This window comes from Electrona antarctica (genome assembly GCF_951216825.1).
Source record: "Electrona antarctica genome assembly, chromosome: 20".
Taxonomy (NCBI): domain Eukaryota; kingdom Metazoa; phylum Chordata; class Actinopteri; order Myctophiformes; family Myctophidae; genus Electrona; species Electrona antarctica.
Genome location: NC_136801.1, coordinates 22,000,466 through 22,013,670, shown reverse-complemented (window position 1 = coordinate 22,013,670; position 13,205 = coordinate 22,000,466). Strand labels below are relative to the sequence as shown.

General features: G+C 40.8%; 1 protein-coding gene across 2 annotated transcripts in view; it reads left to right on the top strand.

Moving 5' to 3' along the window:
- LOC306913380 (cyclic nucleotide-gated channel beta-3-like) overlaps window positions 1-12,878 on the top strand; it is a 40,620-nt gene extending 27,742 nt beyond the window's left edge. The window contains exons 8-14 of one of the 2 annotated variants that reach the window (XM_079489981.1): window positions 5,172-5,331; window positions 6,057-6,154; window positions 7,137-7,220; window positions 8,258-8,376; window positions 9,280-9,432; window positions 10,051-10,201; window positions 12,677-12,878. In XM_079489981.1, the coding sequence (XP_079346107.1) occupies window positions 5,172-5,331; window positions 6,057-6,154; window positions 7,137-7,220; window positions 8,258-8,376; window positions 9,280-9,432; window positions 10,051-10,201; window positions 12,677-12,691 (780 nt within the window). In that variant the 3' untranslated portion in view covers window positions 12,692-12,878. The remainder of the gene's footprint in view (window positions 1-5,171; window positions 5,332-6,056; window positions 6,155-7,136; window positions 7,221-8,257; window positions 8,377-9,279; window positions 9,433-10,050; window positions 10,202-12,676) is intronic. The other variant, XM_079489982.1, reaches the window with a different exon arrangement.
- Window positions 12,879-13,205: the final 327 nt, after the last annotated feature.

The following is a 13,205-nucleotide window of genomic DNA, read 5'->3' as shown; positions in this document are numbered from 1 at the left end:
TCTGTCAAGCAGAAACGATGAACCCGGAAGCAGCGGGACAAAAATCTGATATCTCCATAATAATTTCGAGTTGTAGTCTTGTTAGGTTGATCCCGCCTCTAGCGGCCCCATACAGCCGCATATCGCTCTGGCCAGAATTGGTCGGGAGTAGATCGTCTCTGCCCGAGAGAGCCCAGACTCACCCTTCTGGCAGAATGCAAATGTCCAGCAGGGGGAGTGGTTCCACCAGGCTTTTTAGGCCGGGACCCATTGGGGTTTTTACCCTTCAAGACGGGAACCCATTTTTGGGTTCTTGTTGCTATGATTCATAACAACATAATTTTTTTGTAATTTTGAAGAAATATTTGAAGTAGCCTATTTCAGAAAACTTAGGTCAGGATTTAGAAGGCGTTTTTATAAGAATCGGCCTCTAGTCCTAAATGGGCTATTACTGTATCAGGCCTATAGGCTATATTCTACAAAATATTCCGCAAAATATGTGAATGTCTCCACACGGCCGGCTCTTCAATGCTAATTTAGAGTTGAACTGATCACCCCATGGAATATTTTATAGTGTTCTTAGAGTCAGGAATGTTTCAAATGAAAACGCAACGACATCATTCACATTGTCTTCTTTTCCTGGAAATCAGTGCCTACCAAACAGTGATGTGGACGGACAGCGTGACAGAAAAAAAGATTGAGCACCTTTATTCCTACATTCAAGTGTTTGCACCAAGGTTTTATTATAGTTAACCAAAAGTAAGGCAATAACTAAAACTAGAATTGGACAAAATTAGGCTTTACAAAAAAAGATAACTAATTTAAACCGTATTGTATGTTTACAAATCATAGTGAAAATGAGCTTAGTTTATAGTCCAGTCAATATTTCATACATTAGCCTAATTATTTTTTAAACAAAAAAACTATAATGAAAACAGCTGATGTATGTGAACTTAATGTAATAGATCTGCTATTTTCACCTTTTTTCTGGGCCTTTTGAACCTTACCCCAGACCTATATTATGTTCTTTTTGTCAAAACTAAGCTGTTTCATGAATTAAACTAGCAAATCCACATTAACAAAGAAACTAAACTAAACTTGAAAACAAAAAGTAAAATAAAATTCGAAACTATAATAACCTTGGCGTGAAACACTGGCCACTGACTGTACACTGTAGCTTCAGTCGTTGTGTAGAAAAACTTCAGTCATAGATGAGCTTCAGTTATACAGTGGTTCTCAAAGTGGGGTCCAGGGACCCCCAGGGGTCTTTTAAGGGATTCCAGGTGGTCCAGCTAGCAACACATAACATCAGAATCAGCCCTAACCCTATTTAGTCAGGTGAATCAGAGGTGATCTAGAAAAAAATGATCTGAGAATAAATTCCTTAACAATACATTTCTTCACCAATGTGATTGTAAAGGTGTCTAGTAACACTAAAACCTCTCACAAAGACTGAAATTCAGTTTCTTCTGTCTGGGAGTCTGTGACTTTGCCTGCAATAAGGTTATTAATGTGTAACCTCTGTGCCCAGAGTCACCTTTTTTCTATGTATTTTTGAGTGGTGTAAACCACTCCTACGACTGGCTTTGTTAGTTTACGTGTCTGTCTGTCTGTGCTAAAAAAAATGAGCACGGTTGCTATGGTCACCCAGTTCACACGGGTGTGATTTCATTACGTCAGACATTACGTCAGACCACAGCTGATCAGTCTATATAAGACCTTACACCACTCAGTTCACACGGGTGTGATTTTTTGTTTGCAATGCTCCCTTTTGATGTACTTTATTATTTTCTACCAATCCTCTACTCTATGAGATTTTGCTATTTATCTGCTGGACTATATGCTACAAGAAGCCAGTGAGATGCATGTGTTGCTATGGCAACAAGCAGTGATTGAGAGACCCCGCCCACAGCTCACCTGGCTGATGGAGTGATGGGCAATCACAATGTTTGGGCCACCTGGAGAGATTGACTCTGTCAGTCCAGAGTGGAGGTGAACAGAGAGTGAGACAGACAGTCTATACTGAGAAGCATATAGTCTTGCTATATTGTCGTATTTGGATCGTATTGTATATCTATTGGATATAAGAGACCTTTCTTTCCTTTTGGAGTATTTTCCCGGACGTTGGATTTCTAGAGGACCATACTTTGCGAAGGAGTTTAAGGGTGGCCAGAGGAGACTGGCCACATTTAAGTTTAGTTTTGGACAGTGCCAGGACACTTGGGATTTACACCCATCCCTTTTGAGGCAGTTTTATTTTATTTGATTTGATTAAGTGAATATTTTGTTATTAAACTTTATTTTGCTCTTGATTTAATAAATTACAGTTAAATGTATTTACTGATTCCTTCAGTGATTTATATTCTATACTGACCCACCACCTCCCTCATTTTGCTATAATTGGTTCTTCAATTGTTATTGTTGCAACCGTTATAAATGGTACCCCAACTTTCAGAAGCTGTCACAGACTCCCCTAGGGAAACTGAATTTCAATCTTTGCGAGATGGTTACTAGACACTTTTACAAAGGAATGTAAGGGAACAATATTCCCTTTATACATTCTTCAACTACTCAAAAGAAAAACTAAACTAAAATGATACGTAGCTTGCGGAGTTAGTTCAGTCAGATATACTCGAGGGATTTCATGCTGTGCTCAAGGGCGCATACATATACTCAAGGGGTTAATATATATACATTACTATGTGGGTGTATTCAGTGTGTGCAAGACCCACATGTCATTCGCTGATGTGGCAGTCAGCTGACCAATTGGGTGGGCTACTTAAGCTCACTAGACCATACTGTAGATATTATAAAAAATAGATGCCTCACTGGCCGTTGCAGTTCATTGGAGCGACGTGTATCCCAATGAAGTGCAGTGCTGAAGGCTTTTTTTTTTTAAATATACATTACAATACAAAACAAGACAAACAAACAACAAAGTTATTAATACAACAATACAACATCAGAGCCAGGGGGAATTAGATTACTAACAGAAAACATTAAAGAGTGAACGCAAAGCAACAGTTCTCCGCAGCTTTCTTATTTAGAAGTGCTGAAGGCATTTGCTGATGGCACACTGCGTCGCTGCCCAAGTGACGTCACTCATGCGACTCCTCCATGTCTCTCGCTGTCACTCAAGTGACTACTGGCCAATCACAGAGCGTCTTTTCCGGGACTTATGTTACGCACGCGGAAGCTTGACAAGCTTCCGCTCATTGAAGGCAAATGCTTTGCAAGGAATGTTGGGACAATTGTGCCTTCAATGGTGACACGCGCCTCAGAGCCGGAAAGGGTGTCTACGTATGTCTATGCACTAGACTGCATGCTTCTTCCTGCCTTCCTTCTGCTTCCTGGTTGTTGTTATGTGAGGTTTGCTCCCACCACCACCCCAGCACCACCGGTGGGCTCTGTTATTTCTGTTCCCCATGGGGGTTGTAATTGTATCTATCTCCCTGCTCTTAATGTTAAATGATGGTGTTTAATTGTGCCGAGCAGGGAGAAACATTTAGCAGAGCTGAACGCCAAGATAAAATATTATATGCACATTTGTATTCTCATTCTATAATAAATATTGGTTAAATCTATTTGTGAGTTATCTGACTGAACAAAAAAAAACGATCTGCAAGACCCCCACACCGTGACAAGCACATGGAATTGTAGCTGTTGAGGCATTAGATTTAGTTTGACTCTGTTCCATGGATAAATATCGTAAAAATGGCTGATCTACAACACCTTGCAACGCTATTACACCCATCTCTTTCTTATGTAATATTTGTCAATTTGGCTAGTATAGTTTGTTGATTACGCAATACTAATGGTCTTACTTTTTTTTTTTTAAATATAAGGGTATTAAAATGCCTTTAAAGTCCTTAAATTGGCACTATGTTGGTTCGTTCACTGTTGAATGAGAAATCAACGTTGCACATTAAAGGGAAACTTCACCCTTTTTGCAAAAAAATATATATGATAATGACGTTTAGAAGATTTAGAACACTTTCCTGGGAGTCTTTATGTGTGTAATATGTGGTTTTAGATATTTTAGATTGTAACAGCGAGCCCAGTGTCTCTGATGTCATGGACACTGGGCTCACTTACTTCCTGGACTACATGTTGTCTCAGTAAGACTGAGACCTATCCACAAGGAGGAGCAGTACACCAAAGCATTATGGGAATTGTAGTCCAGGAATGAAGTGAGCCCAGTGTCGATGAGACACTGGGCTCGAGACACTGGGCTCACTGCTAAAATTTGAAATATCTAAAACCACATATTACACACATAAAGACCCCCAAGAAAGTGTTCTAAATCTTCTAAACGTCATTAACATATATTGTTTTGCAAAAAGGGTGAAGTGTCCCTTTAAGCAAATCCCACGGGGACTCCTCTCCCAAATAAAGAAAATCACCTGAGGACCCCTGGGACTTTCCAACCCGCACCATTTGAGATCCACTGCTGTAGACATAAGCTTCCTTTAATCTCCTAACGGGCCGACACTTCTTCACATGCAGGTACCTGCGCTGTTACTACTACGCGGTCCGCAGTCTGATCAACATCGGGGGTCTCAACGAGCCCCACACCGTCTTTGAGATTTCCTTTCAGATGACTAACTTTTTTACGGGTGTCTTTGTGTTCTCCAGTTTGATCGGACAGGTAACAGAGAGACATATAGAACTAGAAGGGCGAGGCTTATATATACGATCCCTCCTGAGGTCCCCCGTAGGAAAGCCGAGGTTCCCTGCACTGCAGTAGCGGTTTTCGGGTGTTATCAGACGATTTAATAGTGGCCGTGATCAGCCCTTGTCAAGACCATGCAATGGAGCCAGTATGGACATTTCCTACATAGTGACGTTTTGTTGTCAGCAGTTGTTTTCGTCGACTAAAACTAAGACAAAAAATGTTCGTCGACTACCTTTTTCCACTGACAAACTACATGGGGAAACAAGTTTTATCCACAGGGATAAAAAAAGAACTATTGTTTTCACTAGCCTATAACATATTCGTAGTCTGACTATGTTTTGGTCTATCACTGGTGTTGTTAATGCTCAAGCAAATAAAAAAAAATACAAATAAAGACCAAAAAATAGAGCAGCCTACCACAGGCTTGAGGTGCGGTGGAACCCCGTTGTGCCTACTGCTTTAATAGACTAAGTATCTCTTCCTATAGTGTTTCTTATCTGTCACATGTTCTTCCCAGATGAGGGATGTTATCGGTGCCGCCACCCAGGGCCAGACATACTTCCGCAGCTCCATGGACGCCACCGTGGCCTACATGGTGGCCAACAAGATCCCGAACCTCTGCCAGAACCGCATCCGCACCTGGTACACCTACACCTGGGACGCTCAGGGCATGCTGGGTCAGTATCCATGGGCTGGTTCAGTATCCATGGGCTGGGTCAGTATCCATGGGCTGGGTCAGTATCCATGGGCTGGTTCAGTATCCATGGGCTGGTTCAGTATCCATGGGCTGGGTCCATGGGTCGAGAGAGGCTGGATTTAGGAAGATCTCCGAAATATGGAGTTTTTAAATGTAATTCAGGCACACTCGCGTCAAAGTAGATTTGGCCATTTTTTTGCAAGAAATGGAATTGGAATTTGGCGCTAATGGTGCCGCTCTTTACGGACATCATACTATTGATACTGAGTGACCATGATACTGGCCATTAGATACTGACATGATGCTGACATGATAGGCTACTGACCATGATACTAACCATGATACTGACATGATACTGACATGACACTGACCATGATACTGACATGATACTGACTATGATACTGACCATGATAATGACCATGATACTGACCATGATACTGACATGCTACTGACTGCTACTGACAATGATACTGACCATGATACTGACATGATATTGACAATGATATGATACTGCTGTGATACTGACCATGATACTGACTGCTACTGACAATGATACTAACATGATACTGACCATGATACTGACATGATATTGACAATGATATGATACTGCTGTGATACTGACCATGATACTGACCATGATACTGACATGATATTGACAATGATATGATACTGATACTGACCATGATACTGACTCAATGCTTCCAGACGAGTCGGAGCTGCTGGATAAGATGCCTCTGGTAATGAGGACAGCCATCGCTGTGGACATCAACCTGACCACCTTCCAGAAGATTGACCTCTTCAAGGTGACACCTGTACACGCACGCACGCACGCACACGCACACGCACACACACACTGGACATCAACCTGACCACCTTCCAGAAGATTGACCTCTTCAAGGTGACACCTGTACACGCACGCACGCGCGCACACGCACACACACACTGGACATCAACCTGTCCACCTTCCAGAAGATTGACCTCTTCAAGGTGACACCTGTACACGCACGCACGCGCGCACACGCACACACACACTGGACATCAACCTGTCCACCTTCCAGAAGATTGACCTCTTCAAGGTGACACCTGTACACGCACGCACGCGCGCACACGCACACACACACTGGACATCAACCTGTCCACCTTCCAGAAGATTGACCTCTTCAAGGTGACACCTGTACCCGCACGCACGCACGCACACACGCACGCACGCACACGCGCGCGCACACACACTGGACATCAACCTGTCCACCTTCCAGAAGATTGGTCTCTTCAAACTGCACACTGGTATAGACACATCAGTGGTGGAAAAGTATTCTTTCTAAAGTAAAAGCATCAATACTGCAATGTAGAAATATACTCTGTTACAAGTAAAAGTTATCTTAATTTGTAAAAATGACTTGAGTTAAAGTACAAAAGTATTGGTATCAAATTGTACTTAAAAATACCAAAAGTTAAAGTATTCATTATGCAGAATGTCCCATTTCAAGTTTTCAAATGTATAAAAATATTTTGAAAATAGCAGATCTATACAAGCTCACAATGTGTCGCAATCGTGATGCATTGTGAGCTTGTAGGTCGGAAATAGGTCAAAATTTTACTTCAGTACAGTACTTAGGTAAAATTACTTTACACCACTGAGACACAGGCACGCAGGCACGATTGTGAATGTTTAGCTTCAAAATAGATGCCCAGGAATTGAAAACAAACAATCAAATACGCTGCTGTGCTCTTTATATATTTCACACACACACATTAAGCAACTTGTTGTGTGAATTCTCTCCCCAGGGTTGTGACCAGCAGATGTTGGTGGACATGTTGCTGAGACTCAAGTCTATCATCTATCTGCCTGGAGATTTTGTGGTGAAGAAAGTGAGCACAAATATGTTTACAGTCAAACTTAGAGACTTTTGCATCTTAGAAATGTGCAGGGTGATTTAACACAATTAAGGCCTTGGACGTGTATACACGTATTTTCTAATCAAACTGCAGGTGGCCTTGGACGTGTATAGTCTTTAGGGCTTTTTTATTGATATAAATCTAAAAATTAAAAATCATATATATATATATATATATATTGGCCTCTCCTGCACCGTACTTCTTGCTGTTTCGCGCATGCGCGCTGCCGTTCACTTCCTTGTTTACGGCTCAGAAAGAATGGATTGTATCTCCTAATCTAGGGAACTCCATGGTTTTGACCAGATGGGCAATGTTCTGTCTTCATTTCTGACTTCAGCATGCCTCTCATTTGGAATATTAACACTTCTAGAGAGACTTTAGCGTGACCAGCGTGAGGTAAGAATGGAAGATTATGTCTCCCGGTTTTGGGGGAGTGAACGGAAGGCGGGGTTTTTCAAACTAAAATCTCCCATATCCGCTGGCACTCTAGCACTTATATTTTGAAATATGCTGGCGGCATCCAAATTGTTTAGCTGGACACGTACTCCACATTTAGGTGATAACCTAACCACAGCGGTGATTGGTAAAAACAGAGATGTGCTGGGGTGGGGTTCTTGCTTACTGTAAATTGCACTGGATTAACACAATCAGTGCCGGGATTCCTTCAAAATAGGAGCTCTGGGGTGCCAGAAAGACATGGCCGCTTTTACTCTCCCCTCGCCTGATATCATTGAGGATGCGCTAGGACGTGTACACACGTCCAATGCATCCCTCAATTGGATTCCCTAGGACGTGTGGACACGTCGGATGGACGTAAATGGTTAAGAGCGTCTGCTAAATGCCCACAGTGTAAATTGTATATTATTATATAGATTGGCTTTTTCCCACTGTGCGCTTTTTGTTTACAAAGCCTAAAAGAAATGTTCAATGCCAAAATCAAAAATGACATCGTAAATCACAACCTGCATCCATATGACAATGAATCCTCTGCCCTGGTCTTGTGTCTTCAGGGGGACATTGGTAAGGAGATGTACATCATTAAGGAAGGAGCGGTGCAGGTGGTTGGAGGACCTGACAACAGCATTGTGTTTGTAACACTGAAGGCTGGCTGCGTCTTTGGAGAAATCAGGCAAGAGTTATACTATTGTTAATGTCATGTCACTTTGCCCTTGATCTTGTACAGCATGTTTCACATGACTTACATTGGCATGGACACTGGTGGAAAGTCACTTTTTACTTACCCAAGTACTTTGCTTTGTACAATGTTGAGGTGTTTTTACTTTACTAATTTATGCTATTTATACTACTGCCATTTATAGTGCCACCAGAGGCTGACTTGTGAAACTTCTTTTTTTATATAGCTCCTTCAGATGCTGTCCAAAAATGCAAATCGGTATCTCTATAGTCATGTGATCAATAGAGGGTATGCGCATACATAAAGTGAATGGCAAATCGAGTGGCAAATCGAGTGGCAAAGTGAGTTTAACGTCATTTAACGTTGTTTAATGCAATCAGATTCTGTTTCTGTTTGGATGTAATATGGGCTGTCATGGCCAGAGTTTAGTTTTTTGCCACTCCAGTAGACATTCCCGCATATCTTCCGCATATGATGATGATGTCATGTGCATATGGATCTGTCCGGTATTTCATGTTCCATCCTAATTGGCTAACATTGGCTTCCAAAGTTTGTTTGGAAAAATGCCTTAAATCATGAACGCAGAGTGCAATTTGAGGGAAATATTGCACGCACACTCCTACTAGGCAGAGGAATAAATCCCACCTTTTTCACATCGGCCTGTTATAGCGCCACCGGCAGGTGGACTTTTGCAGAACACATTTTTTGGAACAAAATGCCTCAAACCATGTGATTTGAATGTCGAATTGCCATCAAAGGCGTAAGAATAAATGGCACCCCTTTTCACATTGGCCTATTATATAGTGCCACCAGGAGGCCAGGATAACGTACCTGGCCTGGTGGAGACCTGTGCTCCGAGGAACACTTTTTCTAGTTAATCTCTCTTTCCATCACCAGTCTGTTGCAGTCCTCCAAAGACGGAGGGAACAGGAGGACGGCTAACGTCAAAGCGTATGGCTTCGCTAACCTGTTTGTCCTGGAAAAGAAAGACCTGTTTGACATCCTGGTCCACTACCCAGAGTCCCAGAAGGTGCTGGCCAGGAAAGGCAGGTGAGTCACCGCCAAAGATCTATCAATCCGTTTCCCAGTGGAACTCGGGTGGGGAGTCCTCTGCCCAAAGCTTCACACTCAATATTTCAGTGTACAATATGTGCTAGTGGTGTAAGTAACTCATTTTGAGGTATTTGTACTTTACTTGAGTATTTTCAATTTCCCATACTTTTACTTCTACTCCACTACATCTCAGAGGAAAATAATTTTAGCTATAATATAAATTTCAAATTTTTACTCCACTACATTTATTTGAAAACTTTAGTTACTATAGTTACTTTGTAGATTATTTCAGCCATTTGAAAATAGCCGATCTACAAGCTCACAATGCGTCACGATGCGACCCATTGTGAGCTTGTAGATCTGCTATTTTCAAAAGATTTTTATACATTTGAAAACTTGGAATGGGACATTCTGCTTAGTGAGTACTTTTTACCTTTGGTACTTTAAGTACATTTTTATGCCAATACTTTTGTGCTTTTACTCAAGTAAATTTTGAATTCTGTACTTTTACTTAATGGAGTATTTCTACTTATAGTAATTTGAGTACTTTTTCCATCACCTGCAAATGTGTGTACAATTGTGTCGATTTAATATGAACTTTGTTCAATTGAAAAGGAAACTGATGAAGTCCAAAGGTCCTGCGGCAGCCAAAGCTGATGAGGAGAAGAAGAAGGGTCTGGCCCTGTTCGGACCCAAACCCCCCACCCCGAAACTACTGCGCGCCTTCGGCGGGAACATCAACAGAGCTTTCATCAACAAACTCAAGGTGCTTTGATTGATTCATTGAACAGTTTGTAGTAGTAATCACAGTTCGAGGAAAGCAGTATCAAAATACCTTAACCATTGGGGCCATACAAATATGCAATACTATGCAAAAAATAATAATAAATATAGCTGAAAGCAGCGATAAAGCGGGACCAAGATAGAAGAAGAACAATGCGCAATAAGAACAATATGCACAATAAGACTGACGAGCTGAGTTGTCTGTACCCGGGTTTGAAACAACAACCTTGCGGTCCAAGGGCAAGAGCTCGACTGACTGAGCTACACGGAGACAATCAGTTACTCCATTGTTAACAGGAGCATAAGAATAGTTCAGCATAAGTACTCAAACTTTTAGAAATTAGCAGATCTACAAGCTCATAACATGTCCCGGTACAGTACGGTACGGTACGGTACAGTACGGTACAGTACAGTACAGTACAGTACAGTATGGTGCAGTACAGTACGGTGCAGTACGGTACGGTACAGTACAGTACAGTACAGTACAGCACAGTATGGTACAGTACAGTACCATATGGTACAGTACGGTACAGCACAGTATGGTACAGTACAGTACGGTATTACACTTTGCACTTATTACACTATTACACTACTATTACACTATTACACTACTATTACACTATTACACTTATTACACCTATTACACTATTACACTACTATTACACTATTACACTAAATACACTTATTATCCTATTACAACATTTGACTCAATACACTATTTCATTATTACACTATTACACTTATTACACTATTACACGTATTACACTATTACATTACTATTACACTAAACACACTTATTACACTATTACAAAATGAGACTTATTACACTTACTAGTATCTCTATTATTGTGATGCCATGTCCTAGTGCCTGATGGGTCAAATGTAATCTACTTCAATATTTCTATAGTTGAGTCATCACAAATCTTGCAGCACACAATGCATACACTGAGTTGTCTTTACCCGGATTTGAACACACAACCTTGTGGTCCAACGGCGAGAGCTCTACCGACTGAGCTATGCAGACACAGTCAGTTGACTCATTCTAAACAGTAACATCATTCAGTATTCATATAGGTATTAGGTGCAGAAGAAGTTTCACAAAACAGCAATTTTCATTGGTTCATAAAAACTGTGCTACGATTATTTGTCCGTATAGGTCCAAAGTTCACATGTAGAAGTTTTCGTGCATTTTGAGCAAAGATTCTGGGAGGAGTTACATTTGAACTGTTTTTCATATAATTAAAAATGGCGGGTGATCTAAAGGTCAGAGGTCAAAAGTAATAAAGTTGTTCGGCATGAGGAGACACATATGTGTATCAAAGTGTCATTGCCAACGGTCAAACGGTTCATGAGATATGCACGTTCAAAGTTTGCAAGTTTTGCATCAATCTGCACCGTTTAGCATGGCCCTCTACCATGTTGACAAGTTTCGCGAAAACCGACTGCACGGTTCAGCCAGAACAGCTATTTTTGGCGGAAGGAGAAGAAGAAGGAGAAGAAGAAAAATAAACACAAAAACAATAAGTGACCAAAACCACTACGTGACTTCTTGGTCCCTTAATAATAATACAAATAAAAACGTCATATAAACGGTTAGAAATCAAAAGAAAAAAAATATGAACATCAATGAGGGAGAGGGGGGGCTCTTTGAGAGCGGTTTTAAGGAGAGTATATGATTGCCTTTTTGGCAGGGTGTTACACTTTTTTTTTGTTTTGTTTGTTTTTGCATAGAAATTAATTTACCCCCTTGTTTGAGCCGAATCTGGGTTGAACATGCTCATCTTTTAATCATTTTTCTAACCACTTGAACTCCATCATTCACGTGTGTCATATTTAGAAAATGTTTCAGATTCAGATTAAAAAATGATGACATGATGGAATGATGATGGATGATGATGGTCATGGAAGGGGAACCTTCTGAAAGCTTCATGGGCAAAGATAATCAACTTCAAAATCTCAATTCTTTTTTTTCTCCTTTTTTATTCAGACATCCAGCAATGGGTAGAACGCTCCCCCCAAAAAATGTGTCTCTGTGACACATCTAGGGGCCGCAATCTGCATTCAAAGATGTTCCTAGAAGCTTTGTCATTGGTCGAAAAAAAGAACCCAGTCGAAATGACTAACCAATCAGGAAGTAGACAGGCAAATCGACCAATGACAAAGCTTCTAAATCTTTTAATGCAGATTGTGGCCTCTAGATTTTTTTGGGAGCGTTGTACCCGCATTGCTGGCTGTCTGAATACAAAAAAGAAAAAAAGGTCATTAAAATGTTGACTTATTATTGCTTATAGCAGCTTTAATTAACATCACATTTGTAGTCTGCGGTGCACATAAATGACTAACAGTCTACCGAATACAGGAAAGCAGGAGCACAACCATGTTTTTTGTATGCATACAAAATGTATAACAGGTGCATTTGTTTGCCCATTTAATAATTAATTTATTGTTTCTTTTCCAGAGTGCTGCTGGTTAACAGTGAAGATTCCAATCGGTGTGCTTTCTACATGTTAACATCCTTTTTTTTCTTTTTCTTTTTTTTTGGGGGGGGGGGGATTAATGACTTTACTAGTACAGTGCATTTTATGTGTTGACTTTGTATATTATTCCTAAACATTTTTTGTCAAAATGAATGTGTATATATATATTTTTTCCTGCATTGATGCATTGATGATTTTATTGACATTATTTCTTGACCTTTTGTTTTAGCCTGGTTTATTCCATGAGGGCAATTTGTGTCAGGACAGTTATCTGCACATTTTATTTCCAATAATATTGTGTGAAACAGTGTAAAACAGCTCTATATTCCCATAGCTCTATATTCCCATTAGGGGCGGCCGTGGCTCAGGCGTATTGCCGGTAGAGTGACTGGAGTTCGATCGGCTCCCCCAGAGTTACAGTTATATTAGTGTCGAAGTGTCCTTCAGCAAGACTCTGAACCCCTAACTGCTCCTGGTGTGCAGGTTGGCGCCTTGCATGGTTTCCTCCGC